At 55.0% G+C, this 26,306-nt stretch overlaps 1 protein-coding gene across 11 annotated transcripts in view; it reads left to right on the top strand.

Moving 5' to 3' along the window:
* Nucleotides 1-26,006, top strand: part of FAM178B (family with sequence similarity 178 member B) — a 109,467-nt gene extending 83,461 nt beyond the window's left edge. For 5 of the 11 annotated variants that reach the window (XM_032351955.1, XM_032351957.1, XM_032351954.1 and 2 more), the window contains 4 exons: nt 425-512; nt 8,228-8,353; nt 22,643-22,720; nt 23,051-23,608. In XM_032351955.1, the coding sequence (XP_032207846.1) occupies nt 425-512; nt 8,228-8,353; nt 22,643-22,720; nt 23,051-23,410 (652 nt within the window). In that variant the 3' untranslated portion in view covers nt 23,411-23,608. Of the gene's footprint in view, nt 1-424; nt 513-1,552; nt 4,031-8,227; nt 8,354-22,642; nt 22,721-23,050; nt 23,609-24,692 lie in introns of those variants that run through there. The other 6 variants (XM_032351956.1, XM_032351965.1, XM_032351966.1 and 3 more) reach the window with 3 other exon arrangements.
* The last annotated feature ends 300 nt before the right edge of the window (nt 26,007-26,306 follow it).

Genomic DNA, 26,306 nt, shown 5'->3' with positions numbered 1-26,306 from the left:
TTTTTTTTTCCTTTTGCTCATTTTTCAACTCTACTGTCATGTTTTATTGCTTCTAAAATACATGATAGGGGCGCCTGGGTGGCTCAGTGGGTTAAGCCGCTGCCTTCAGCTCAGGTCATGATCTCGGGGTCCTGAGATCGAGGCCCGCATCGGGCTCTCTGCTCAGCAGGGAGCCTGCTTCCTCCTCTCTCTCTGCCTGCCTCTCTGCCTGCTTGTGATCTCTCTCTGTCAAATAAATAAATAAAATCTTTAAAAAATAATAATAATAAAGTAAAATAAAATACATGATAAATACTATAAACCAGAAGAACAGGGCAAAGTCCTCCAGACAGCACGCCTCTCCCATGAGGCCCCCGTGTGCGCCTCCAGCCCACTCACTCGCAGAGGGTCCCACCCTTCGACCTTCTCGCTCCTTCCCTCACAGGCAGCTTCGAAGCCAGCTCAGCCTCCTGGTCATTGCCCAGATGCTGGACCAGCAAGAGACGCTTCCTCTCTGGCAAGAGAAGGCCCAGGTGAGTCTTGGCTTCTGCTGCGCGGCATCCCCTCAGCCCAGGAAGTCTGTGGATGAGCAGGGGGCTCCTGCCAAGGCCTGCCTGCTCTTGTGGTTTTTCTCAAAGGTTGGGAGCCTCAGGCCAAGAGAGCCAAGTTGAGGGTGATTTTTTTACTCATTCAGCAATTACTGATTTGTATGCCTACTGTGTGCTAGGCGCTGAGGCTGGAGCAGTGAGGGGGTAGCATGTATTGCTTGTTTTTGCTTTTTTTTTTTTAGTTGTGGTAAAATATGCATGACAGAACATTTACCGTTTTAACATTTTTTGCTGTTTTTTTTTAACCATCATGACAATTTTAAGTGCAAAGTTCAACCATTCGAAGTGTCCAATTCAGCGGCTCTGAGTCCATTCACAATGCTGTGTAGCCATCAACACCACCATATTTTTTTTCACCCTCTCAAGTAAAAACTTCATACCCATTCAGTGCTATTCCCATTCTCTCCTTCCCCGTCCCTGCTTATATTACTTCTTATAGGTGGGGAAAAAAACAGTGCAAGTGAAAACAAACCCTATGACCTTAAAATTACTCACTCCTAGTGCCTCTCCTTTTCCAGTGTTAGACATTCTTGGGGCAGCAAGAAAAGTAGAGCTTTGTCTTCTTTCCCCACCCCACTTCTCTCCAGAAAGCTCTGACCACAGCCTCTGCAGCTTGGGGCCCTGGGCGCAGCGTGGGTCCCAGCCAGCCAAGGGTAGATGATGGGGAGGCTAAGCATGCTGTCACCCTCTCCCCCTAGAAGCTCCCTGGGATCCCAGAATAGTTGCTGGGTACCACCAATCCCTCCAACTCAGCAGCACAAGGGGGACAAGGCAGTCCCTGTGAAGGGCTGTGTGTCTCTGCTTGTAGAAATGTACTTGGGAAACCTGCGTCACCCCTTGCCCAGAGCGCTGAGAGATCGTTCTGGCACATCCTGGGGCAGGCTGGACAATATTGCTGAGTTTGCAGTGCTGGGATTGCAGAGCGGGAGCTCAGAAAGCTGACTGGTTGTGTTGGCTTTTCCTAGTGGGCTTGGCCTGGCTTTTGCCCCCGCTGCCCTCTTTGCCGTAAATACTTTCTCGAAGGACTTAGCCCAGCTGGAGCTTCTTGTCATTCCCGTTCCTGCTGAAATGTCACCTCCATTCAGAGGCCTTTCCTAACCACCCAAGCCAAAGTCCCCGGCACATCACCCTGTATTAAATGGTTTACCTCCTGACATTTTCTTATTTATTGGGTCAGGGTCTGTGTACACACACACACACACACCGGCTGCAGCTCCCTGAGTGCAGGGACAAAATCCTTCCTATTCATCACTGCCCGTCTGCACCTAGCACAGTGCCTGACATACAGGGACTCCACGTGTCCTTGTGGAGTGAATGAGCCTGAGGTTGAGCCCCTGGAGTGTGCGAGAGGAAGTTCGCTCTTCCCTGGGGAGAGGTGGGGGAGGGAGACATAGCAGGCAGACAAGACCGCCTGGTCCCAGAGGGCTCTGGGGGTCAGTGAGACCCAAGGAGAACAGAGCACGGGGTCAGAGCGAGGGGAAAGGCCAGAACGTCGCTATCAGGAAAGGCAGGGCCAGCTGCAGGTGGAGGGTCGGGACGGCTGCCCCGCTGCAGTGTTTGGCGGCCACCAGAGAGGGGCTCAAGCATCAGGGCCTGGGAGCTCCCAGCTTCTGGGGCCCAGCCCTACCTAGCTCCAGGGCTCTCCAGCCATACTAGTCACCCGCATGCCCACCGCACCCATCTATTCAGGAGAGCCCAACTAAGCATCGCCTGTGTGCCCGGCTCAATGCCAGGCTCTGCATCCAGGACCAGGCCTCCGAAGACAGGGTGTGAGCAAGGTGGGCTGAGGTTGCAGTGACTAACACTGCCCGAGGGCAGTGAAGTGGCTTCCAGAGAAGGTGTCCTGAGCCAGGTCTAGGAGGCTGAGTCAGTGCCTGTGTTGCCCAGAGGAGAGTCTGCTGGGGGCCGGTGCGCGCCGTGCATGGCTGCAGCAGCCTCCTGGGGCTCTGGGAGAAGAAGGACCAGCCGGGGCCTGCCTGCGGCCCTCCCTGTGTGCTTCCCCCATCTCCACTGCGGGCTTGGGGCTACTGCCAGCACATCCCAGGTCTCTGGGCTGTAGGCAGTCCCCTTTCCAGTCTGGCCTGTCAGATGGATATTCGCCTTCTGAGGGCCACCACTGTGGCCCCAATAGCCACCCACGTGAAAGCCCACAACGCCCCCTCTCCCAGCTTCTCTATGTGGCCTGCCCTGCCCACGCCACTGCTCTTCCCAGTCCTTGTTGTGGGCCAGCCCTGCTCTCCCTGCGCACAGCTCTGTGCCCTGACCTCCCTGTTTGTATCACATCCCAACCGAAGTGGTGGGAGCTAACATTCTGCTTAGCATGGGCTGTGTGTCGGGGCTGTTCTCAGAGCTTACCTCTCATAGCAGTCCCCAGCAGTGAGGACTGTTACCATCAGACATTTTTCACAGATGGGGAAGCTGAGGCAGGCGCTGTTAGGAAACTTCTCAGGGTCATACGGCAGGAAAGCCGTGGAGCTAGGATTCAACTGCAGGGTCCTTGCCCTTGACCCCTGCAAATGGCGTCTCTGCTCCTTCAGCCCCTTCCTCTGCTCTCACTATGGAGAGCCCAGACCATGCCCCACTTCCTGCTGAAGGTGCCCTGCTAGTCCCTTAAGCTTTATTCCAAAGTGGAGGCTAGAAGGACAGGGGCTGCGGTTTCTACTTCCTTCATTGATGTGTAAATACTTGATAAACCTTATCAATTGATTGACTATGAAGGGGACCCCAGGGATTGAGAATTGACTTGTCTAGGAGAGGTTCTGGGGTGAGTGCCTGCGCAGAGGCCTCTCAGGACACTGCTGGGCAGGAGGAGTCCCTGACCCTTGGATGGCTTGGCTCTGTCTCAGGCTGAAGTCAGAGGCCCTACCAGCAAGAGCTAAAGAACTAGAATTTAAGGAATGAGACTTCTGTAGGTGGTCAGGATACAAGCCCCTCCCCACAAGGCCCGCATTTTCCAGGAAAGCCTTGGGTCAGGCCGCTTGCTGTTGTCCTTGGGAATCCTGGCAATATCCCAGAAACAGCAGGGTTTTAGCTTCATGCACCAATGTGCTCTAGATCCTACTCAGAGCACTGAAGATACAGTTCTGAACAGAAATTAGTCCCTGCCTTGTGAAATTCAGTCTAGGGGCAGACGGACAGACAAAGGCGCCAAGAAAAAAGTAAATGTTTGCCATACCAGATGATGATAAGGGCTCTGGAGCAAAATAAAGCCAGATAAAGAGGAGAGGGAATGTTGGGAGATGGGGACATTTGTGCACAGAACTAAAAAAGTCAGGCAGGTTTCTCAGGAGAATAGCAAGTGGGCAGATAGAGTTCTTTTAGGTTGGAGGAAAAACAGAAGCCACTGTGGCTGGAGCAGAAGACTGAGGATGGAGTAGTAGAAGTTGAGGTCAGACAAGTAAGTGGGGACTCAATCCACCAGCATCTCTGGGTCATGATAGTGGCTTTGTGTTCATGCCAAAGTGGAGAGCCACTGGGAGGTTTTGATAAGAGAAACAAAATCTAATTTATAGAATTATTTATTTATTTAAGATTTTATTTATTTATTTGACAGAGATCACAAGTAAGCCGAGAGGCAGGCAGAGGGAGAGGAGAGAAGCAGGCTCCCTGCTGAGCAGAGAGCCTGATGGCGGGACTCGATCCCAGGACCCTGAGATCATGACCTGAGCTGAAGGCAGAGGCTTAACCCACTGAGCCACCCAGGCACCCTAATTTATAGAATTTTTTAAAAAGATTTTATTTGGGGCGCCTGGGTGGCTCAGTGGGTTAAAGCCTCTGCCTTTTCCGCTTGGGTCATGATCCCAGGATCCTGGGATCGAGCCCCTTGTGGGGCTCTCTGCTCTGCAGGGAGCCTGCTTCCTCCCCTCTCTCTCTCTGCCTGCCTCTCTGCCTACTTGTGATTTCTCTCTCTCTGTCAAATAAATAAAATCTTTTGAAAAAAAATAAAAAGATTTTATTTATTTGGGGTGTCTGGGTGGCTGAGTCATTAAGCATCTGCCTTTGGCTCAGGTCATGATCCCAGGGTCCTGGGATTGAGCCGCAGGGCTCCCTGTTTCTCTCTCTCCCACTTCCCCTGCTTGTGTCACCTCTCTTGCGGTCTCTCTCTCTGTGTCAAATAATCTTAAAAAAAAAATTTTAGGGGCGCCTGGGTGGCTCAGTGTGTTAAAGTCTCTGCCTTCAGCTCAGGTCATGATTTCAGGGTCCTGGGATCAAGCCCCGCGTCGGGCTTCTGCTCAGCAGGGAGCCTGCTTCCTTCTCTCTCTCTGCCTGTCTCTCTGCCTACTTGTGATCTCTGTCAAATGAATTTAAAAAAAAATTATTTGTTTATTTGACAGAGAGAGAGAAAGGGAGTACAAGCAGGCAGAGCAGCAGGTAAAGGGGGACGGAGAGCCAGGGCGCCTATGCAAGACTCCACCCTAGGACCCTGTGATCATGACCTGGGCCGAAGGCAGGCGCTTAATCAACTGAGCCACCAAGGTGCCTCTAATTTATAGAGTGTTTTTAAATTACTCTGGTGACATGTTGGAGTGTTTTTAAATTACTCCGGTGACATGTTGGGCTTAGGCGATTGCAATAATTCTGGTAAGAGATGACAATTATTTGGCCTGGGGAGATAGCGGAGAAGGTGGTGAGAAGTGGTTGGACTCTAGGTGTGTTTCCCAAGCAGCCAGTGGGACAGGAGATGTGAGATGAGGGAGACCAGGAGGGCTCTAGGACCAATGCAGCTTGGCAGGATGGAGAAGCCCTTTACCAAGATCAGCAGGACACAGGTGGATCAGGTTTGGAGACAAGCTGGGAGTTTGCTGCTTATCCCAGGCCACCTCTTGCAACATAGCAAACCTCCTTTGTCAAGCCATGGCTTCCAGTTTGGAGTTGGGAAGACATGGGCTTTAAATGGCCGAAGTGCAGGAGAAGAGGGTGTGCATCTCCTAGGGAGAGGCAGTCTTGCCCTGCCCTGCATTCATTCACGGAACGAAGGCTTATGAAACATACACCATGCGCCGGGGGCTGGGTTTGACCCCCCCAGGACTGCAGGGGAACAAAACTGCCCTCTTGGGCCTTACGTTCTAGGGAGGGAATGGGGACAGTAAGAAACATAGTAAACAAGTAAATTACAGAACGCCTCAGGAAGTGGTAAATGTGGTAGACGCAGAAGTCCAAAAGGGGGCAAGGGGATTAGCAGGTGTGGGTGGCATGGGCAGCAGTGTAGACCTGGGGGCCTGGGGCTGGTCGGTGGACAGGGGCAGCTACGTGCATCTGGTCAGAAGGCCCGGTCGGGGTGTGGGCTCTAGGGGACAGTGGGGCTGCCTGAGCCTCACAGACACTTAAGATCCTGGCCTTCTGGGACACCTGGGTAGCTCAGTTGGTTAGGTGTCTGCCTTTCAGCTCAGGTTGTAATCCCAGGTTCCTGGGTTCGAGTCCCAAATTGGGCTCCTTGCTCAGCAAGGAGCCTCCTTCTCCCTCTGCTTGCTGCTCTCCCTGCTTGCACATTCGCTCTCTCTCTGACAGAAGAAAATCTTAAAAAAAAAAAAAAAAAGAAGAAGAAGAAATCCTGCCCTTCTCCACTAGGCAGACAGAAGCACTACTGGGGCCTGAGCACAGGAGTGAACCAGCCATGTGGCCAGCCGCCTGGCTGGAACTCTCTGGCCTTCTCCTGCCTGCCGGGCAGACAGAACCAGTGGAGGCCTGCCTTCTTGAGTGATCCTTCCCCTCTTGCCTGGAGGTGTCTGTCCTAATGGGCTGAGTGTTTGCAGAGACAGCTCCCAGCGGTGGGGGTGAGGTGGGGAGGTGCGATGTCAGGCCCTGGCCCTCCCTGCTGGGATGCACACAGTCCAAATAAGCCCTGGTCCGGTGGCGGGGGGGTGGGGGGGGGTGGGGGGGCGTGGCTGCCAGAACTGGAAACAAAGGAGAGTGAGCGATCAAGGCGGCAGCTTGCTGCGCAGGGCCCGCTGAAGCTGTTTTCATGGAGAGGAAAAACAGGGGAGCTAGCCGAGCCCTCGAGCTGCTGTTGCAGCCCCGCCCAGGGCTCCCGTAGCAGGGAGGGTCTAACTGGGGCGAGGCTGCCTGCCTGAGGACAGCTTCTGGGGGCGTGGGCTGCACAGCTGTGATCCCCAAGCAGGCAGGGCCCTTTTGGAAACCATCCTCAGCGTTGCAAGGCCTGAGCGAGATGGCACAGCTCTGGTCTGGGGGAAGCTCCAGATGGTGCCTCTCTTCGCCTGGAACCTTCTCTCTTTCCCTGCCTCCTCCTCTCCCTTACTAAAGGGATCGGACACGAGGCCAAGAAGCCCTGGCCCCCTTCCAGGAGCCGAGGCCCTAGGCCTGTCTCCTAGCCCTCAGCCCAGCTGCTCTTGTGGGCTGTCTAAGTCTGTGGCCGGCTGAGATGCTGAGCAGGTGTCTTCTGGTGAGTCAGGGAGAGGAAGCCAGGTGTGCCGGGCAAGGCTGGGCTAGAGCAGGGAGCTAGCTGGGCTCGGGGGTTGGGCCTAAACCCTTTGGGCCAGCCTACACCTGTTCCATCTAAAAAGATGGTGCATCTGTGAACTCCGATGTCTCTGCTCCTTCCATCTGCATCCCCCACTCTCCCAGGGTGGCAGGTGGGCCCAGAAGCGCCAAGGGCCCACATACTGCCTGCCTCTGTCCTGACCACAAGTTAGCTCCAGGGCAGCTGAAGAGTCCTTGTTGGGGCTGAACCCAGGCTGCACAAACCAGGTGCAGGGGCTGGGCCAGAAGGAGTGGCTTCCTGCAGACAGCGGGACTCCCTTGGGCCCTGTTCCTGGGAGGGGTGGGGGCACTCCCATTTGTTCAGAGAAGGTCAGCAGTTTACATGGGGGGGTGGGGGCGGGACAGCTAGCAGATCAGGGAACAACCACACGCAGTGTGCGGCCCTGGTGGGCAGTCCCCATTCCAACAACACAACAAGTAAGGACACTTTTGAGACAATCAGAGAAACCTGAACGTGGTGTTAGAGCATATAAGGAGTTCTTGGTAATTTTGCTGGGCAGGAGAATGATACTGTGACCATGCTGGGGAAAGAAATCCTTATCCCTTTCGGTGAAAAGCTCTTTATGGGTAAAATGATACAGTGTTTGGATTTCCTTTAAAATCCCCTGGAAGGAAAAGGGCGGGGGCGGAGAAATAGGGGCAGACAGAGTGATGGGGAGCAAGCGCAGCCGGCAGGAGAGGGGGCTGGTGGTTCAGAGCCTCTGCTCCTCTGTATGTCTCTCCAAGCCCACAGCAAGTTCAGGGGAGTGAGGGACTCGAGCAATAGCTCGGGGCAGGAAGGGTCTGGCCCTCTCTGGGTGCCTTGATTCTTCCAGGCCTGTGGGCTCCCTCCAGGGAAGTGGATCAAATCCCCAGCCTACAGAGCTCTTCTTGGTTCTCTCCTTTAAAGGAAGGCTCAGCCTGTGCCAGGCCACATGTGCATGCGTGACTCTCCTGTCCTGGGAAGAGGCTGTGCTGTTGTCTCCATTTTGCAGATAGGACCCTAAGGCTCCAAGAGGCCACACAACATACTGGTGAGGGGGGATCCAGGCCATGGTAGCTGGTGGTCTGGCTCCAGAGCCCATGCTCTGACCTACTGGTGCCGGCCAGGTCCCCCAGTATCCCAACCACCCCTGTATGACAGCATCTCTTCTCCTTCCCAGCTGTTTTTGCTCAGCCAGCTCCTGAGTCTCATGAGGCCATCATCTCTCAGGCAGCATCTGGGCTCTGTGACCTTGCCACCCGGCCAGGAGCAACAGCCAAAGGCCAGTGCTGAGCTAGACCACAAGGTGAGCACCCAGCACCTGCCCGCGTCGGCCAGGCTCGAGGGAAGGCAGGGCCGGCCACGCTGCCCGGCCTGCAGGGCCTTCATGCTGCCAGTCCTCCTAAAACCCCAGGGCCTTAAAATTCCAGCAAGCTGCCTCCCTCTGGTGAGAGGAGGTGCTCACCATCCCTGCAGAGCCTGTAATTAGTGCCCTTCATGGAGGCATAGTGGGTCGCTGTGTGCTTGGGCATGCACAGTCGCCTGGCCCTGCTCCGGGGTTGTGCTGCATCCTTTATGGTCTGTTAGGGATGTGTTAGCGTGGGGTGCTCTGTGAGCCACACAGCACAATTTAGAGAGACGCAGGAGGTAAATGCTGCTGAGGGAAGTGGAGCTGGGCGCCTTCTCCCTGTTCCTCGTGGTTACCACTGAGGCTGAGCCCTTGGCCTTTTCCCCAAGTTGTTCCTTTTTTTTTTTTTTTTTTTTTTAAGGTTTATTTATTTACTTGAGAGAAAGAGCACAAGGGGGGGCAGAGGGGAGGAGCAGAGAGAGAGGGAGAAGCAGGTTCCCTCTGAGCAGAGATCCCAACATGGGGCTGGGGTTTGATCCCAGAACCCTGGGATCTTGACCTGAGCTGACATCAGCCACTTAACTGATAGAGCCACCCAGGCGCCTGTCCTCCAGCCCTCTTAACTGACTTTCCAGACATTGCCCATTTCTCCTGTAAGCCCAGCTCTGGCGGGAGTCAGGGACAAAGAGGTACCCCCGAGCCTGCAGGTCGTGTGGTTTGGAATGGGGAAGACTGTAGACTCTGGGGGTGAAGGTCAAGCAGGGGCAGTGGTGTGGGATGTAGGGGCTTCAAAGTGGGAGCCCCAAGCTTGGCTCTGGGAGGTGAGGAGGGCAGGGGGAGAGGTGTAGATCTCAGTGGGCTCCCCTCTCCCTGGGGCCTTGAGGATGAGAAATGGAGATAGAGATCTTTCTAATTTAGGAAAGTAGTTATTCCAAAAGCTCACTTGGAGGTTGGATGTTGACAATCTAGAAGTCCACCCTTTGGGCATTGCTCTGCAAATCAGATAAATGAATTAATTTACTTAATGAACACAAATGAACCATTAAGAAGATATGATAATCCTAGGTGTATGTGCCTCTTTTGGAAAGTGTAGGTAAGGTTATCTTTGAGTTGTGCCTAATGTTAGTGCATTTACGAGACAGCCGCCTGCCTCCCAGGAGAGCCCGAGCCATGTGCATGAACCCATTCTTGTCTCCCAACGATTTCCTGAGAAATGAGCTGGTGCAGAGGCTGCGTTTGGATATTCCAGGGCCTCTAGAAAAGAGATGGGCTTGGTCCATGGGCGGGAAGGATCTCTCTGAGCAGAATGCAGTGGGCAGGCCCCAGGCTGGACTGAGGGGAGGAAAAAGGAGAGAAAGAATGGAACAAGGCTTGGGCGCCTGGGTGGCTCAGTGGGTTAAGCCGATGCCTTTGGCTCAGGTCATGATCTTAGGGTCCTGGGATCGAGTCCCCCATCAGGCTCTCCACTCAGCGGGGAGCCTGCTTCCTCCTCTCTCTCTGCCTGCCTCTCTGCCTACTTGTGATCTCTCTCTGTCAAATAAATAAATAAAAATCTTTAAAAAAAAAAAAAAAAAAAAAAAAGAATGGAACAAGGCTTGTAGCTGATCTGCCCAGTGAAGATTGTGCACTTTAAATACTTTGGAGGCTACTCCTGTGACCACACCCAGCAGAGCTGTGACCACCAGGGCACAGACCTCCACTTGGCTCCTTGCTTTTAGGAGCCCATCTGGTAGCAAATGTCTGTTCCATACCCAGGGAAGAGGAGTAAGTGGTCTGAGGGTGTCCTTTATTCTGAGCACTGTTCTCAGGCATGTAAAGGAAGCTGTGTCCCCGGTCAGCTACCATATTGGAAATGACCTCTGTGGCCTGGAAACATGGAGGGTTCAGGGTGGCTTGACAGGGTGTCCCAGAAGCCGAGAATGGGGGTCCCCACCCAGGGCAGTGAAGGAGGCACATGAGGCCAAGGCAGTTCTCCAAGGCCTTTGCTGCCTCTCCTGCCCATCTAGGATTGGTTCTGGCCTGACAGGGAGGTAGCCAGGAGCAGAGGAGGGCAAGGGCACTGGCCCAGAGAAGGGGAGAAGGAGGGGCCGGTGCAGGCATGGGGGTCTGCACAGCAGTGGGAAGCGTTCTGTCCCCCTGGGCGGGTGGTGACCAGGCGGGGCCAGGTGGGGCAGATGCCGGGCTCCCACAGCCCAGCCCTGCTCCCACCTTGGCCAACTGACTCCTCATTAGGCCAGAGAACGTTTCATCTTCAAAGGAAATCAGGCTACTCACCAGCCAAAAAGAGCAGCGGCGTCACCCGCCCTGTTTTACAGGGAGTGGTGGTCTGCGCTGGGACTGAGCCTTTCATCCCTAGGGCTCAAAGTCTTTGCCTTCCTTCTCTCCAGGGGCAGTGGGGAAACTAAGGCCAGAATGAGCTTGGCCTGAGGCAACCCGGCCTGGAGTAAATTAGGGCTTTCCCAGCCCTTGGGGTGGCTGTGCTGAGCCCCATCCGCCAGGCCCTGCTTACCCCTGTCTGGGAGATTTCCTGTGAGAGGCTGGGTGACAGCCCTCCTCCAGCCCTGCAGATAAACACTTCTGCCAGGCCCCCCTCCCCCTCTGCTCTCCCTACCTCTTCCTTTGCCCCAGGGTGGGGTGGGGTTGGGGGGGCTCGGCTCAGTCTCCTCCCTTTCGTAGGAAGGTCCCAGCCTTCCTCCCCTCCCTGGCCTGCCCTCCCTGGGGGCTGGGCGAGCTGCTCTCCCTTGCCCAGAGGTTGACTCTCTCCCCACTGATCCTGTGGCTTTGCAGTTGACCCTTTACTGGTGGGTCTTCCCAGCTAGACCGTGGGCACAACAGGGGGGCCTCCCACGGCCCCAGTATATTGAGCACCGGATAAGTGAATGAATGAACACACAGATAAGCACAGTTTGAGTTCCTCTCTCCCTCTCCGAAGTCTCTCCCTCCACTCCATTAGGGCCATCCACTCTCCTTACCCTGTTTCCAGAACCCTCTCCCTCTGCATGCCCTCCAACCAGCCTCTCCGTGTCAGCCCCCTTATCTCTGGAAGTCCTTGTTTTCGTGACGGCCGTGAGGGTGTATAGTGGAAGCATCTTGTGTTGGAGCATCTTGTGTTGACTTCAGAAGCCTTACCTGCTCACCAGAGAACCAGTTGCAGCTCATTGTTTGCGATTACAGCTGGTGAGATTCCTGCCTGGGAAAGTTCACCACCAAGAACAACAAAAGCAGGGAGCTGGTCTGGCTGCGGGATCGCAGGGGGGCCGGGGGTGGGGGGAGGCTGTGGCGGGGTGGGGGGGGCGCCTGGACTAGCTGGCTTCCCAGCCTGGTCAGAGCACGAAGTGTCCTAGCAAATCACGGCCGCACTGGTGTAGAATCTAAGACTCTGATTCCTGGCGAGATGAGAAAAACACTTTGGGCATTTTCAAGTGCTTTATGTAAAGAAATGGTTGCTCAGCCCTTTGGTGGTTGCTGGGGGCCTTGTGCTCGCCTGGTTTGAGCAGGGCTGTCCTGGGGGAGAATAAACGTATAAGTCAGAGTGAGACGGACCCTTGAGAGTTCAGCTGAGAGAGGTGGATTGGATGTGTTAATGCGGGAGACGACTGCAGAGTGGGCGTCCCAGGGCTTCCCTTGGGTCCTTGGATCCTGTTCTGTAAGAGACCAGTGCGGCCCCGGGCACCAGGTGGGAGCCTGTCCTTTTGTCGGCCCTGCAGACAAATGTGTTACTGGACATACTTTGCTACCGTCTCCTCAAAGTGCCCCTCTCAGCCTCCCAACCCAGAAACCAGAAGTTGTGGCTTGCATGAACTGTCTTGGGCCAGATTTTGTCCAGTTGCATTCTGCCCAATCTCAGAGTCTCAGCCTATTCACTTTTATTGCTGTTCTTGATGTTTTGGTCTTATTGGACTCACCATTGTATATTCTATTCACCACACTTTCCTGTTGTTACTTGCTTTTCCTCAGGCCGTTTGCTATAATGAAGGAACTTTTTTTGTCCCATGTTTCCCCCCCTGGGGATTCGGAAGGTCTACAGACCCAGGATCTTTACAGTGGGATGGAAGTTTTCCCCCCAGTTTGGTGAAATCTGGGACGTTTGAGGAAGTTAAGCATCATCTGGGAAGAAAACGGAGGTCCCAAAAGGGGCATACCCAGAGTTGGGGCTGCACTGAGGCACCAGGAGCTGGGTTCCTGTCTCCCTGTCTTCTGGGGCATGTACCCCACATAACCTGCTGAGTGTCCTCATGGGACCCACGGTGTGGGGCCCACTGGGGACTCTGTATCTGTGATGGTCTGTCCATCACATCTCCAGGGGGCCAGTGGTGGGACTGAGCCTGGGGACCTCAGGTGGCTCCCATCAGCTTCCTCACCGTGCACACCGAGTGCTCTCTGGCTCTGTGCTTCCAAGGCTTGGGGATGGCTTGTGTGTTGGAGAAGTGCGTGTGTAAGGAGTTGGTTTTTATGCGGGGGTGGGTGAGTACGCCACGCTTGAGTGATGCTCTGGGGTAAACAGACTCTGTCCTGCTGCATGAACTCCTTTGCACCTCACCCCTGGGTCTCTGCACATCTTCTACAGAGGCTGTGGGCTTGCCACGCACGCACACACACGTGTGTGTGCACATGTGTGAGCACACGTGCATGTGTGTCTGGATGCGAGCATGTATGTCTGTGTACATATGTGTTGTGTGTATCTCCGTATATCTTTGTGGTCTGCCCTTGTGTTAATAGAGCTGACAAACACGTCTGACTGCTTTTGCTCCTACTGGCCTGCCTCTGCGTCTGGTGACCCTGCCAAGAGCCACTGGAGCGACTGACTGGGGTGTGGTTTGGGAGGTTGTGGGGAGTGGGCAGGGAGGGTGCCCTGAGGCCCTGGCAGCTCTGTGCCTGGCTCTGCCTCTCCCACAGACACTCAGCACCAGCAAAGGGACATGGTCCCTCAGGCTTGGCTGGAGTTCAGGCCCCTTGCCCTGTGTTAGCCAGAAGCCCAGGAGGAGCAGGGGCCTTTCCCTCTCCCCGTACCCTCTGCTGTCTCACCTACAAGTGTCTGTCCTCATTTCTTGCCCCTTTCCCCGCGGTGTCGGGAGAAACATGCCCACAGGACTGGAGACCTTGGTCAGGGCATGATTAGGTGGGTTGGGAAGAAAGGAACTGGCTTGAAGAAACAGAAAATAGATATTCAGGAATCCTGAGTTCCTCCTCGCCTGTCCTTCCTCCAAATTGAGTAATATCAAACATCTTTTGAAATAAACCTCGAAGAGATGGCCTCTGGGAAGCTGACCCCGAGGGGAGATCCACGCACCAGCCCGTGTCACACCCACCTTGGAGGTCCCCGAGCCTCTTCGGGATGGGTACTTGTGAGCAGCTGAAGGCCACTTACAGCCCAGGCCCAGACCCACTTTGTTTGGGTGCCAGGAACTCTGACTTCTTTGCAAATGTGCAAGAGGGCTTGAAGTGACAGAGTGAAGCTGAGGAGGGCAGGCTTGGGTTCGTTAGGCAGCTTCTGAGCCTGTTCTCAGCCCCAGGCCCAGTGGTCCTGGGATTATTGGGGTACCTCCCCCAGGCACAGCCCTTGCTCCACGCAGGGTGACTCACCTAGCACTGACACTGGCTGGCCTGACAGTCCATCTCTTCCACCTTTTGAGTCCTTCTAGACAACCCTGTGATTGTCTTCTTCCCAGTCTTACTTAGGGAAAGGCAATCCTAAGGGTCCATCTCATCACAACCATCACAACAATCACATTCAGCCCCTCTGTCCGTGGGCCCTACTTCATCCCCACAGCTTTTCTCCCACACGTCAAACCACACTTCTTGATTCCAGGCAGCAGCCATCTTCCCCAGACATCTTTGCTCCTGCTGTTCCTTCTTCCTGGCAATGCCTGGCCTCTCTCCCCTGTCCTTGGATTCCCGTGGTCATTACAGTCTGTTCACCTGACCCATGGCCTGTCCATATGCTGCTTTATGCACCTGAACAGTCGCCTTTGAGGATCGGGTCCAGAGTCTAGCTCAGCAACATCCCACTGCTCCCGCTAAATGGGCGCCCTGGCAGGTACAGCCTTTGGGAGGGACACTTGCCATCTCTCCTGCACCCAGCCCTGCCCAACTTGTCTCTTCTCCCAGGCTATACCTTCTCAGGGACAGCACCTTCTAAGTGCTGCGTCTAAGCAGCCTGGGCTCAGCTCCCACCAGGCACCTAAGGAGGACCAGGAAAGGTGTGTGAAGTCCCTTACTTATTTCCACAGTTGGAGGAGCAGTTACCAGGCAAGTTATGGCCTTCTCAACTACTCTTCTGTTCACTGCCTTTTTGGTCCCTTATCCCCTGTCTTTGCTAGGACTTTGTAGTAACAGAAACACAGACACACATCTTGGAAGGTTCTAGAATAGCCCATCAGCCTCAGCTGGACCAGGAGCTGAGCATCTCCCAGCTCTCTGCATCTCTTGGCTCTGTCTTTTAGTATATTCCCAGGCAGGCTTTCCCTGCTGGTCCTGAGAAACTCCAGGCTTATGTCCTTCCCTTAACAGGGGGAAAGAAAGAACTTCTATCCGAGAGTCCTAAACAGAATCCCAGAGTTGAGTCTCATTGGCTTGGCTCATCTGTAAGCCAGTCAAATCGGCAGGCATACAGTGGCTGGCCCAGGTCACATGTCTTTCCCCAGGGTCAGGATTGAAGTCATTGCCATGGATGGAGTATAGGGAATTGGAGGCTGCGACACTCTGACAAAGGAGGGGCCACGACACTCTGACAAAGGAGGGGCCAGGATCCTGGGCACCCAAAAACCATGGTTGCCCATAGCCCATTCTGCAGTCATGGGCAACGGTCCTACTTTCCCATGTCCATGGAAGTATAAGGACTGAGTGCTTTCCAGGGTCTTCCCATGCCAGCACACCAGGAGACAGTTCGGGGAGTGAAAAAGATACAAAAGAGAAGAAGCTATTGCTTTTGAGGAAATGGCCTTTGAGAAAGCCATGACTCTCCACGGGCTCTCCAGCCTCTGGCAGATGCCCGTGTCCCGTGCCCTGGCTGGTTTCAGTGGTTCCATCCAGCACTGGCACCCACATACTGATGTGCTCGTGCGTAGCCTGTCCTAAATTCTCAAACATTTGCACTGAGAATCTGGTTCTTCTCTGGGTGATTAGCAAAGCTGAGCTTCCGGTCCAGATCCCCCTGGGGTCAGGGTCTCTAGTGCCAGCTGGAGGAGCAGGAAGAGTCAGCTAGTCCCTGCTTGTCATCTCCCCTACCCACCCCCCCCCCAGGTCAGCAGGAAGCCAGAAAGGAAGGGTGGGCTGGGTGGAAGCCCTCTAGCCAAGGTTTGCCTACAGCCCCTTGTTCCTCCCCCCAGAAGACAGGAATGGGTCAGAAGCCCTGAGATAACCTCCCTGCAGCAGGTCCACAGAACTAAAACCCCTCAGCCTTACTGCCTTTGTCCCAGATCCCTCTCATTCCCACCCCTGCCCCGCTGTGCCAGGGCCTCCTCGTTCCCCCCTCATCCTCAGTACCAAGGGCAGGGACTGGTCCCAAATTTGAGATAAAGCTTAGAAGAGAAGGTCTTTGGCTCTCTGGAGTTCAGGGTCTGGAGTGTCTGCACTCATCGTCTGGGCATCTGGAAGCATCGGAGCACGCGGGCTGGGCCTCCGAGGTCCTGCAGCAGGCCCTGTAGACGCTACCTGCCTGGCTGCCCAGCGGGGACCCCAGAGCCAGCTTTCCAGGCAGCAGCTGAGCCAGAAGTCCCGTTTCTGGGCAGACTCTGCCAGCCTGTCTCCCATCACCGTCAGCTGGCCTCATCCCTGCTCCATGTTGAGGGCCCCCTCCACCCCCGTGCCCAAATAGGCACTTCCACTTACAGAATTAAGTGTCTGGCCTTGTAAGCCGGAGGGTAAGTGTGACAGGCCCTCCTTGCCTGTGACATCTTCTCTCCTGCCTCTGTGCTCTGTGCCTTCAGGGACCCTGGGCTAAGGAGAGATGTCGTGTCACCCTCTCATTTCCTAATTATCGGTCATGCGTCCTTGTCATCTCCTTCTTATAAGCTCTCACTACCGATGACCTGTCCTGGTCCGAGTCTCTTCCGAACTCCACTTTCTTTGGGCCACAGCCCTCTGCTTGCGGCTTTCATACTGGCCCAAGCCAAGGTCGGGGAGTAACCTTGGAGCAGGAGCAGCTTGAGCAAGGGGAGTAGGTCAGGCAGTTTGCCTGTGGGCACAGGGAAGAAATAGCGTCCTAGAGATGATGGCAGGTGCCACACTCCAGGACCCGTCTAGACGGGGTTCACCTAGAAAAATGCATCCCCTCTCATCTTGTGTTCTATGACCATACCAGCTGGACAAGGTTTGGCTCTTTCCACCAGACTGAGGCTCTTGGCCTGGGGCCTCTAAGTAGCCCTACCTCAGGATTACTCATTACTCATTATTGTTGTTGTTTGCCCATCCTGTGGTAGAGTATTTGGACCATGCCCTTGGGGCTCAGGCTTGGGGCCCCACTCCCCGTCCTAGGGGCGCAGCCTCATCCTCTCTCTGTCCTGTGGCTAACAGGCCCTTGAGCCTCTGCTGTGTAGTGCAGAGGAACTTGTTCCTTCTGAAAGAGGGTGTCTCCTGTTAAATCCCCTTTATGGGAAATACACACATACATATACACGCAAATGCATGCACACACACACGGAACTTGTCAGCCTTAGGGAGAGAGTACAGACGTCTGCTTCAGACCTAACCCTTATTGGAGATGGTCATACAGTCAGGGGATCTCTCCAAGCTCAGCTTCCACATCTGCTCAAAATGAGAATCATTAGGCCTCTCTGGGAGCCCTGCTGGGTCTGGGCCCTGTGAAGTGGTGTAGATTTAAATTTGATTTTTAAAAAAAAAGAAAAGAAAGGAAAAGAAAAAAAGAATTTGTGGAGGCCTAGCTCTACCCTTGGGTCTGAAATCTGCCTGGGTAGACAGACTGGGGCTGCTCCAGGCTCTCCCAGACCAGATTGGTTCTAGAGTTGACCCTCAGCATGTGTGTGTACATCTGTATCCAACAGAAACAAAAACGCACATGAGGCAGGGATGGGACCTATGCAGAATTCTCCCCCTGGGGCCCAGCGTCGGGTGCTCTGGACAGGGCTGAGAGCAGCCTAGCCAGACTGCGATTGAATGTAGGTTCCCCCCACACCCCCACCCCCAGCAGCCGCGCAGTCACACCCCCCCCCAACCCAGGGCTTGTGAGCATGGACAGATGAAAGCAAAGAAGGCTGCTTTGGGGGTCCCTGCATCCCAAGCAGAGGGCTGGCACCCGTAGGCCCTTCAGGGCCAGCATTCTGAGCAGAAGCCCCTTGGCCCCAGCAGCCAGGCTGGAAAGGCCAAGTTTTTCTGGGTGAGTCTCAGTTTTCCCCAGCAGGTGTTCCTGAGTCAGCCTTTGTGTCCCCCTTCCAATCCCCCTCCCAGCAGCTGTCCCAGAGCCTGGCTGAACCTGCTCTCACAGGATGCCCACCCAGCTTGGCAGCTTCCAGGGAAAGGGCTTGGTTTGGACACTTGCCTGGGGCAAGCCTAGATTCTTGGTCATGACCTGAGGTGGGAGAAACCATCGTGTTCCCGCCAGAGGGCCAGAGCAAGTGACTTCCTGGGAGAGCCTCTGCCTCCTCCTTTGTGCCCTATTTTTGTGTAAATAACCCAGGCCACAGCCTGCTCCTTTGGCATTAGCTAGAGGGGAATTTTCTAAAGGGTGAAGTGTCTGGGAAACGTTCACCCTTTTTTCCTTCTGTCTTATGACAAAAGTGCTGCAAATGGAGCCTTGGCTGGTGGTTCCTGGGGTGAGAACTAGCAGGGCCAGGAAAAGGAGACTCTGACCTTCCCCTCCTCCTTCCTGCCTCAGAGGGTGACAAGGCCTATCTCTCATCCTTGTCATCCTTCCTCAGGGGGAGGGCAGGGCTTTTTAAGGCTCTAGACCCAGGAAGAAGGCATCATGCATAGAACTTCCCAGAAAAGTTGGCCTGTTGCACTGTGGGGAGAGACCCAGAAAATGAAAGCTACAGGCCTCGCTGGCGGGGGATCGTCTCATCTTGTCAGCATTGGGTCTAGGCACGTCCCACTTCTCATCCTTACCCTTGGACTCTGCCTTTCCCTGAGTTGCTGACTGAGGTTTCCCTGGCTCTCTTTTCCATGGGGACTTCCCAAGCCTCCACTGACCCCCAGTGGGGGAAGAGCTGGGCAGCCTGCACTGCTGGGGGCCCATTTCTCAGACAAGATTCTGAAGGCCTGAGAAGCATAGCACCCCCCTCCCCAACCCCAAGGAGTGTCTCTGCACTACCCTTTAACCCTGAACCCACACTGACTACTACATCCCCTCCAACACATGACCCTAGGGACTTGGAAGTTGCCTCAGGTGAGGAAATGGCCACCTTGTCCTTCCAGCTGTGGAGGCAATGGAAGCAGGCAGAGGGAGAGGTCTTGGGCCTCCTCGTCTACCAGCCCAGCTGCTGCATGGCCTCCACCCAGCTTCCCTTCCCCATCTTAAAAGGGAAGACAGAGCCCTGTGTCTCTGTGGTGCCAGCCAGGGCAGGAATGGGCTTGCTAAGTTCAGGAGCTGGCCACAGCATGACTGGAACAGGAAACGCAGCTCCCACAACCTGGCTGTTTACTTTGTGTCCCCAGGAATGGCCGCTCTCCCCACTGCTGCTGGTGCTCTGGGCCTTCCTCTCTGAGGAAAGAGGCTCAGGCACAGCCCACTCCTTGCCAGAGCCCCAGGTTCTGCTGATGTCTGCTTCTCGGACCTTCACAAAACAGGGCCAGGGGTGGGGTTCAGAAGAAGCTTTGCGTGCACCCAGTGCCACCATCTGTCCGGCTGTCTGGATGAGAGCAGATGCTCTCTGACCTCAACGCTGGGGCTGTGGGTCTAGGGGAAGGTGGAGGACTGTATGGGCTGGGCACTACCCATGCCATGTGAAATCTTTTTTCCCCCCAAAACACTACCGTAAAGACTGCTGTCTTTGTAGGGAATCCTGGGCACAGGTGGAACTCTATCCCCCAAGTTGGATCAAAGTCTTCCTTAAAGGGCCTCCCCTCACTTAGGCCCAACTCCAGGGGGTCACCCTTGAGGGCAAGGAAATAAAATGCCCTCAGCCTTCCTTGCAGGTAGTGGGCAAGGTTTTCTTCCCCCTTGGGGAAATATAGCTGATAACATATGCTCCACAGGGATTAGTTTCAAAGCCACCATTTCCTTCTTGCTATTCCCGCCCCCTCTCCCCAAAAACACACATTCAGAATAGTTTCCCTGGGATTTCCCCCCTGGATTCAATGATGGGAATCAGCGTTAAGAATGAAGTTGTGAAACCCGACCTTGTGGACTCAAGTAGTCCCTAGTTCTGCTGCTTTTTTTCTCAGTAAATCCCCACTGCACGAATTTTCCTCCAGGGTGTTCCTCAGATCTTGGACCCATCTTCACCTCGCCTCCCACTTAGGAAGATAGATTCTGCCCTGGGCTGGGGGGGGTGGGGAGGCAGGGGGGGCGGGGAAAAGGGGTGCCTAAGACCACCCCCCCACCCCAACACAGAGACTGGCCTCTGTACCAGTCCCAGGGTGGCTCCGAGGTCCCTTTTAGCCCCAGCACTGGGGCCTCTGAAATGCAAAGATCTCTCAGGCCCTCTCTGCCTCTCCCAGCCTTCCTCTGACAGAGATTGGCTCTGTGGCCCCTGGATATTTTCCTTGGTGTCTCCCGCCACCACCACCACACCTCTCCTCTCACAAGCAGCTTGCTCAGTACCTTCTCAAGCAGGGGCCTGGGTCCTGAGAGTGCAGCTCCTTCTCAGGGTCACACGTCTGTCTCCCTTGCCCCACACCCACCCCAAACCCAAGAGACTCGGGCAATTGTAACTGGTATTGTCTCATTTTAAATTAACTTTAATTGTATTCAGATTATAGGAGTAAAGCACACACACTGTAGGAAAATAAGCTTAGGAAAGAAATGATGAAGGCTGTCCTACAGTCCTTTCTGTCAGAGACAGCCACATTTTCTTGCTAGTGGTCTTCCATCTCAACTGATTCTGATGCCTCCTGTCTGGGGGGGGGCAGTCTGTCCCCCACAGAGCAGCTTCCCTGCTCAAGACCCTTGAACCACCTCCACTGCCCACTGCCCCCGCCATCCGGGGCCAGCCTGGTCCTCAGGGGGCCCCCTCCTTCTGCCCTGCTCCAGCTCAGCTACCTGGTGGCCGGTCCCCCAATGAGCCCTGCCTCTGTTTCTTGCATCAGCCCTAGGATCTGTCTGGTGTTGCAATCTCTGCCCTGCCCCCACCCGCACAGGGCCATCTTCACCTCCAGTCCTACTGTTCCTTTGAGGCCTGGGCTAGGCTTAGTCACTTCCTTCCTGAAGCCTTCTGAGCTGCATCCCACCCCCTCCCCGACCAGAAAAATAGAAAAAAAATCCTAGAAGGACCCTTTCTCTTTTTGGTCCATGAGGAAGCAGAGAGTGTCAGTATTTGTTGACCAAACGACTGCCTTCCTGAAGTATCTTTTTCTAACATCTGAGTGTTTGTGGCTCTGTCTTAGTCAAGGAACAGTGTCTGAAACACAGGCTTATGCCTGCTTTATGGGGGCGGCGGGGGCGGCGGGAGCCTTTTGCCAGGGCTGCAGACTGAGAAGGAGTTCTGAATGCTGTGGACCTCCTCAAGGTGAGGCCAGCCTGGAGAAGGGGAGCCTGAGGGGAAGCAGCAGCTTTCCAGCCCAGATGGGGGATGCAGGCCGAGGTAGCTGCAGGACCCCGCAGGGGCAGCTGGCTCGGAACCTGGGTCTCGCCCCACCTGGGGTGGCCTTGCTTGGAGACTCGCTGGAGGTCCCCAGGGCTTTGCACACTGCGTCTTCTCCCAGCCTGCGGTGTGTGCGGTGTTGTCCAACCTGGCCCAGGGGTCAGGCCCCCCCATGAGCCTCAGCTGTGGTGCTGAAGAACAGTTTGGGTCCTGGGCAAGACAGGTGCTGCCGGGGTGGAGGTGGGGTGGGGTCTCTTCTCAGGATTTTTGCATTGTGGTATTTTGAGTTCAAGAAAATAGTACTCCAGGGACAGCTGGGTGGCTTGGTGGGTTAAGGGTCTGCCTTCCGATCAGGTCCTGGGATCCAGGTGGTTGGGCTCCCTGCTCAGTGGGGAGTCTGCTTCTCCCTCTCCCTCTGCCACTCCCCCTGCTTGTGCTCTCTCTCTGTGAAATAAATAGATGGAATCTTTAAAACAAACAAACAAACAAGATAGTCCTCCAGAGTACCGTGTCTGATGCCCTCAAAAATGGTTCTGGCTTCTGCCTTCACGAGGTCTGTGCAGAGTGGTGCTGCTGTTTCTGGATGAGACGGGCAGGGGAGATAGGGGCACAGGGAAGTCTTGGGCTGGTTCCGAACTCCAGCCTTGTTGTTACCAGGCCCTGCCGGCCTTCTCCGGAGCTTGCCTTTCCCATCCCGGCTCAGCCTCAGAGCTAGTTATCTGCAATGGGGGCAACAGTGAGGGTGTTTCCTGGCCCCCTCTCTGCCTTAGACGTAGGAGTCTAAAGGGGACCAGGCGACAGGCACTTTTGAGTGGAGGAGTTCAGACTGCCAGGAGCAGGCTGTCTTTCATGGCAGAAGCCACGCCTGTCTTTGAGGGTGCTCCCCTCCCTGTGCCTCTCTTTGTCTGGATGGCCCCAGAAGAGAGTGGGTGCCGATGGAGTCCAGGAGCACCCTGGGATCCAACCATTCCCTGAGCCAGTGGAATTGGCCTTTGTCCTGTCTGTACCCCTCAGAATGTCGAGGGGGCAAGAGCAAGGGTATGAGCCAGAGGGTAAGTGTACAGATGCTGAACCGAAGCCATTTCCCGTCTGCCTCTCCCCTCTTCGCTGGCCTCCTTGGGTCAACACGGTCTGACTGTCCACACAAGGGGTGTCCTGCCGACCCAGGAGGCCATTCCCCTCCTTAGAGAATAGTGGCACCTGCTATAGGTGCCTCAGGAAACAGAGCAGGACCACAGACCCTGTACAGAGGGGAGAGTGGACAGGCCCCGCTCCCCAGCAGGCTTTCTCTTTGGGCCTCTGGGACAGGCCTGAGGGACAGGATGGGTTTCTGGATGGCAGAGGTTTCTTCTGAATGAAGGAAGGACAATCATCCATTGGAGGGAGGGTTCTGATCTAGGGGGTCCACAGCCCTCCATTAGGATACCTCCCTAGAGACTGTGCCTGGAAGCCCCAGCCAGCAGTGGGCTGAGTCCCCACCACAGGCCTGCAAGCATGGAGTCTGGAGGTGACGGACTGAGGAGAGCCTATCTCTCTGTGCTCTTTCCAGGCCTGCTACCTATGCCACAGCCTGCTGACGCTGGCCGGGGTGGTGGTCAGCTGCCAGGACATTACTCCAGACCAGTGGGTGAGTCTCCCAAGAGGCCGAGATGGAGGCCAGCCCACTGTTGGGAGTTGCAAAGAGTGGGAGGCTCTGAAAGAGTGGGAGGCTCTGAAAGAAGTGGGCCTAGGGGAGCCAGGCTCCCTCCTCCTCCCAGGGTCCTGCAGGGCATTCCCAGGGGATCCTGACCTGACCTCCCAATGGCTGCCCTGTTCCTCTCCTCCCTTTCCCGCCCTACTTCAGAGCAGTCATTCACATGCATCCCTCTTTCTCTGATTTTTTGCCCCCTCCTCCCATTCTGTGGAGGGGCCGGGCCTATGTAACACCTTCCTCCATGCACTCCCCCCACCCCTGCAGGGGGAGCTGCAGCTGCTGTGCATGCAACTGGACCGTCACATCAGCACCCATATCCGGGAGAGCCCCCAGGCCATGCACCGGACCAGACTCAAGGACCTGGCAGCCCAGACCTATATTCGCTGGCAGGAGCTGCTGGCCCACTGCCAGCCCCAGGTGGCACCCCCTCTGGGCCCTAGACTTGGGAGGGGAGGGAAGTGGTCAGGCAGGCTGACCAGAGCTGGCAGCATATCCACCCCCATGGCAGCTTCTGACTGGCAGATGGGTAGAGATGCCTCAGAGGACCTTCACCATGGTCACCGAGAAGCCAAGCCCCTGGCCAAATGCAAAGAAAAACTTCGCCCTGAAGAGGAGGAGCAGTAAGCAGCGCCAGGAAGGGGCACCTTAGGCACCAGCTTTTCCCGCTCTGAGCGCTTGCCTTGGGGCCTGAGGCTGGCCTCCTGCTCGTACTCCTACTCTCAGCCTGCCCTGGCTGAGGTGGCAATTTCAATTCAATTCAATTCAATTCAATTCAATTCAATTCAATTCCCAATTTCAGGAGCAACAAGCTCCATGCCCCTGATTTTTGTCAGGCTCTCTTAGGGAATAATATTCATAGCTCATACATACTGAACAAAGATCCACTTTCTCCACAAAGCGAGATAACCCCCATGAGACAGGTACTGTTACCATCCCATTTTACAGATGAGCAAGCTAACCAGAGTCATTGAGAGGTTAAATAGCTTGCCCCATCCCAAAGGCAGTGTGTAAATGTCAGAACCAGGACAGAAATCCAGTCTGACTCCCAAGCCTGCGACTTTCATTTTTTTTTTTTAAGATTTTATTTATTTGAGAGAGAGAGAGAGCATGAGCAGGTAGGGGGAGAGGAGAAGCAGGCTCTTCGCCAAGCAGAGAGCCCAACGTGGGGCTAGATCTCAGGACCATGGGATCATGACCTGAGCTGAAGGCAGCCGCTTAACCGACTGAGCCACCCAGGTGCCCCTCAAGCCTGCAGACTTAAGAACAGTCCAAGCCCCGCTCAGATAACATCTCTTCTGGCCTCTGTCCCTCTGACAAGCAGTATCAGCTGCCTTGGGGGCTCTTCTCTACCCTAGGCCCCAACCCTGATGGAGACAAGCTGGGTCTGGTGAGCATCTCTCCTCCCCTCCTCCCTCAGCTCCCAATCTCTCTATCCTCTGACTTCTCTGCTCATCCTTCCTCCTGTAACCTCTGACTTGGGGCTGACACATTGGCCACAGGCTGTGGCTTGGGTCTCAGATTTCGCAAGTCTCTGAGAAAGCTGGAGAGCAGACCTCACCCTCAATCCCTGAGGAACTAGATCACACTAGTCTCTGGTGGGAAACAGCATGTTTGTCATGAAAAAAAAAAGGGAAAAGTGCTTTGTGGCCTGGCCATGTCAGGGGGCAGGCCCCACCTTCCTGTCACACTGCTCTGGGCCTTCAGGCCATGAGTAGAGGGCACCCAGACAGAGCACCCATGTGCTGTGCTCAAGTGGCCTGTTGACCCGCCATGCCCTCTCCTGGATGGGGAGCCGCAGGACTTTTGTAGCTCAGCTACAAGGGCACAAGGAGGCCTGTAGTGGGGTGTTGACGCTGGACAGTCACCCGGCCCCAGGGCCATCGCATTGTTTTCCTCCTTGCCACAGGCCCAGTACTTCAGCCCCTGGAAAGACTAAAAGAGCAGGGCACAGCTGGTCCCCAGCTCTTGGCTCTGGCTGGAAGTGAATGGGGCTCAAGCAACAGGAGGAAGTGAAGAACAGAGGCCAGAGGAGGGCCAGTATGATGAAGTGAGAGCCTGCTTCCACACTGCCCCTGACCCCCACCGGGCAATGGATATGTCTCCCTCCCTGCTCCTCAGCCCTCCTTCCCTCCCAGCTTTCTCCTCTGCCCCAAGGCCTTTGTCTCCACTCTCCGGTTTCCCAGGGCCTCCTGGGCCCTCCCCACCGTCCTTCCTCTCTCTGTCACTAATGTGAGCTTTCTTTGTACACACTAAAGTCTTATTTCAGCATCGGTGGTTTAGAAAATTTCCTTCAACCCCTGTCCTGAGGTCTCTTGCCCAGGGTCCAGTTTCCTGACATCTCTCTACTGGGACTGTGCTGAGTTCCCACCTCTGACAGTCATGTGACGTGGTCCTCTTAGGCTCCGCCCCCTGTCCCAGAAGGCTGTTTGTAAATCCTGAGGGAAGTTATTCCTGTCAGAAACACAGGCAGGAGGGCTAGGGAGGATGGGTTTGGACCTGGTCTGGGACCATACCCCCCACCCCTTACTCACTGCCCTCTCCGGGGACAGTCCACAGACTGAGCTGGTGGGTCAGGAGTGTAATTACACTTAATTCAGTTTATTGTTGAGTTCTGAAATCAACTCCACAGACTTAGAAGTGGGGAATGGGGGATGGATGGTAGGGGCCAAAAGACAGTTCTGGATACTGCTGCTGCTTTCCCTCAGCCTTACCCTTGCTCTGATTATTAAGGAAGTGCTGGATGTCTTTGACCCACCCCCCTTGAGAAGCAAATGGGCCCTGAGCAAGCCGGCGAGATCCTTGGGTATGCCCATTCTCTGTCTACTCCAACCCCAAGAATCCATTTTAGCAGGCTCCTCCCAACTCTGGGTTGGGAGAGGGTTTTGCAGGGTCCATAAGACATGGAAATAGCAGAGGATCACCCCTGCACCCTTGGCCCGTGCCCATTCATCAGCTCAAGCCAAGCGTGTGCCAACAGTTTCGCCATGGCTGGTGCTTACGACTTTCTCTGTTTATGTGCCCCTTTCCCTTGTACTTTTATGCCACAGGGGCAGGACAGGCTAAATAGGAGAAAGACTCCCCCTATATAAAGGACCTTCAGGGCAAGTGGCTCAATTTGCAGACCTGCAGGGTAGCCCATCACTTCCTGGGCCTGTCTTATTTATTTGTTTGCTTGTTTTGTTTTACTTAAGTAGGCTCCACACCCAGCGTGGAGCCCAACTCAGGGCTTGAACTCATGACCCTGAGATCAAGACCTGAGCCAAGATCAAGAGTTGGATGCTTAACCTACTGAGCCACCCAGGTGCCCCCCGGGGCTGTTTTAGACACAGCTGCCTCCCTCCCCCAGAAGGCTGGGACCTGGGACATCTATAATTCAGAGGGCCTGAGCACACAGCTGAGCGCTGGGTGCCATACCGGTCGTCGCCCTGCCATGCTCCCTTTGCCAAGTGACAGGTGGAAGAAGTCCTTGGCCAGGGTGACTTGGATGCCCAGGTGACTTGACTGAGAGTTCTGGTTTCTG

The sequence above is a fragment of the Mustela erminea genome, chromosome 7, assembly GCF_009829155.1.
Source record: "Mustela erminea isolate mMusErm1 chromosome 7, mMusErm1.Pri, whole genome shotgun sequence".
NCBI classification, from domain to species: Eukaryota; Metazoa; Chordata; class Mammalia; order Carnivora; family Mustelidae; genus Mustela; species Mustela erminea.
This window is presented reverse-complemented; position numbering and strand designations above follow the sequence as displayed.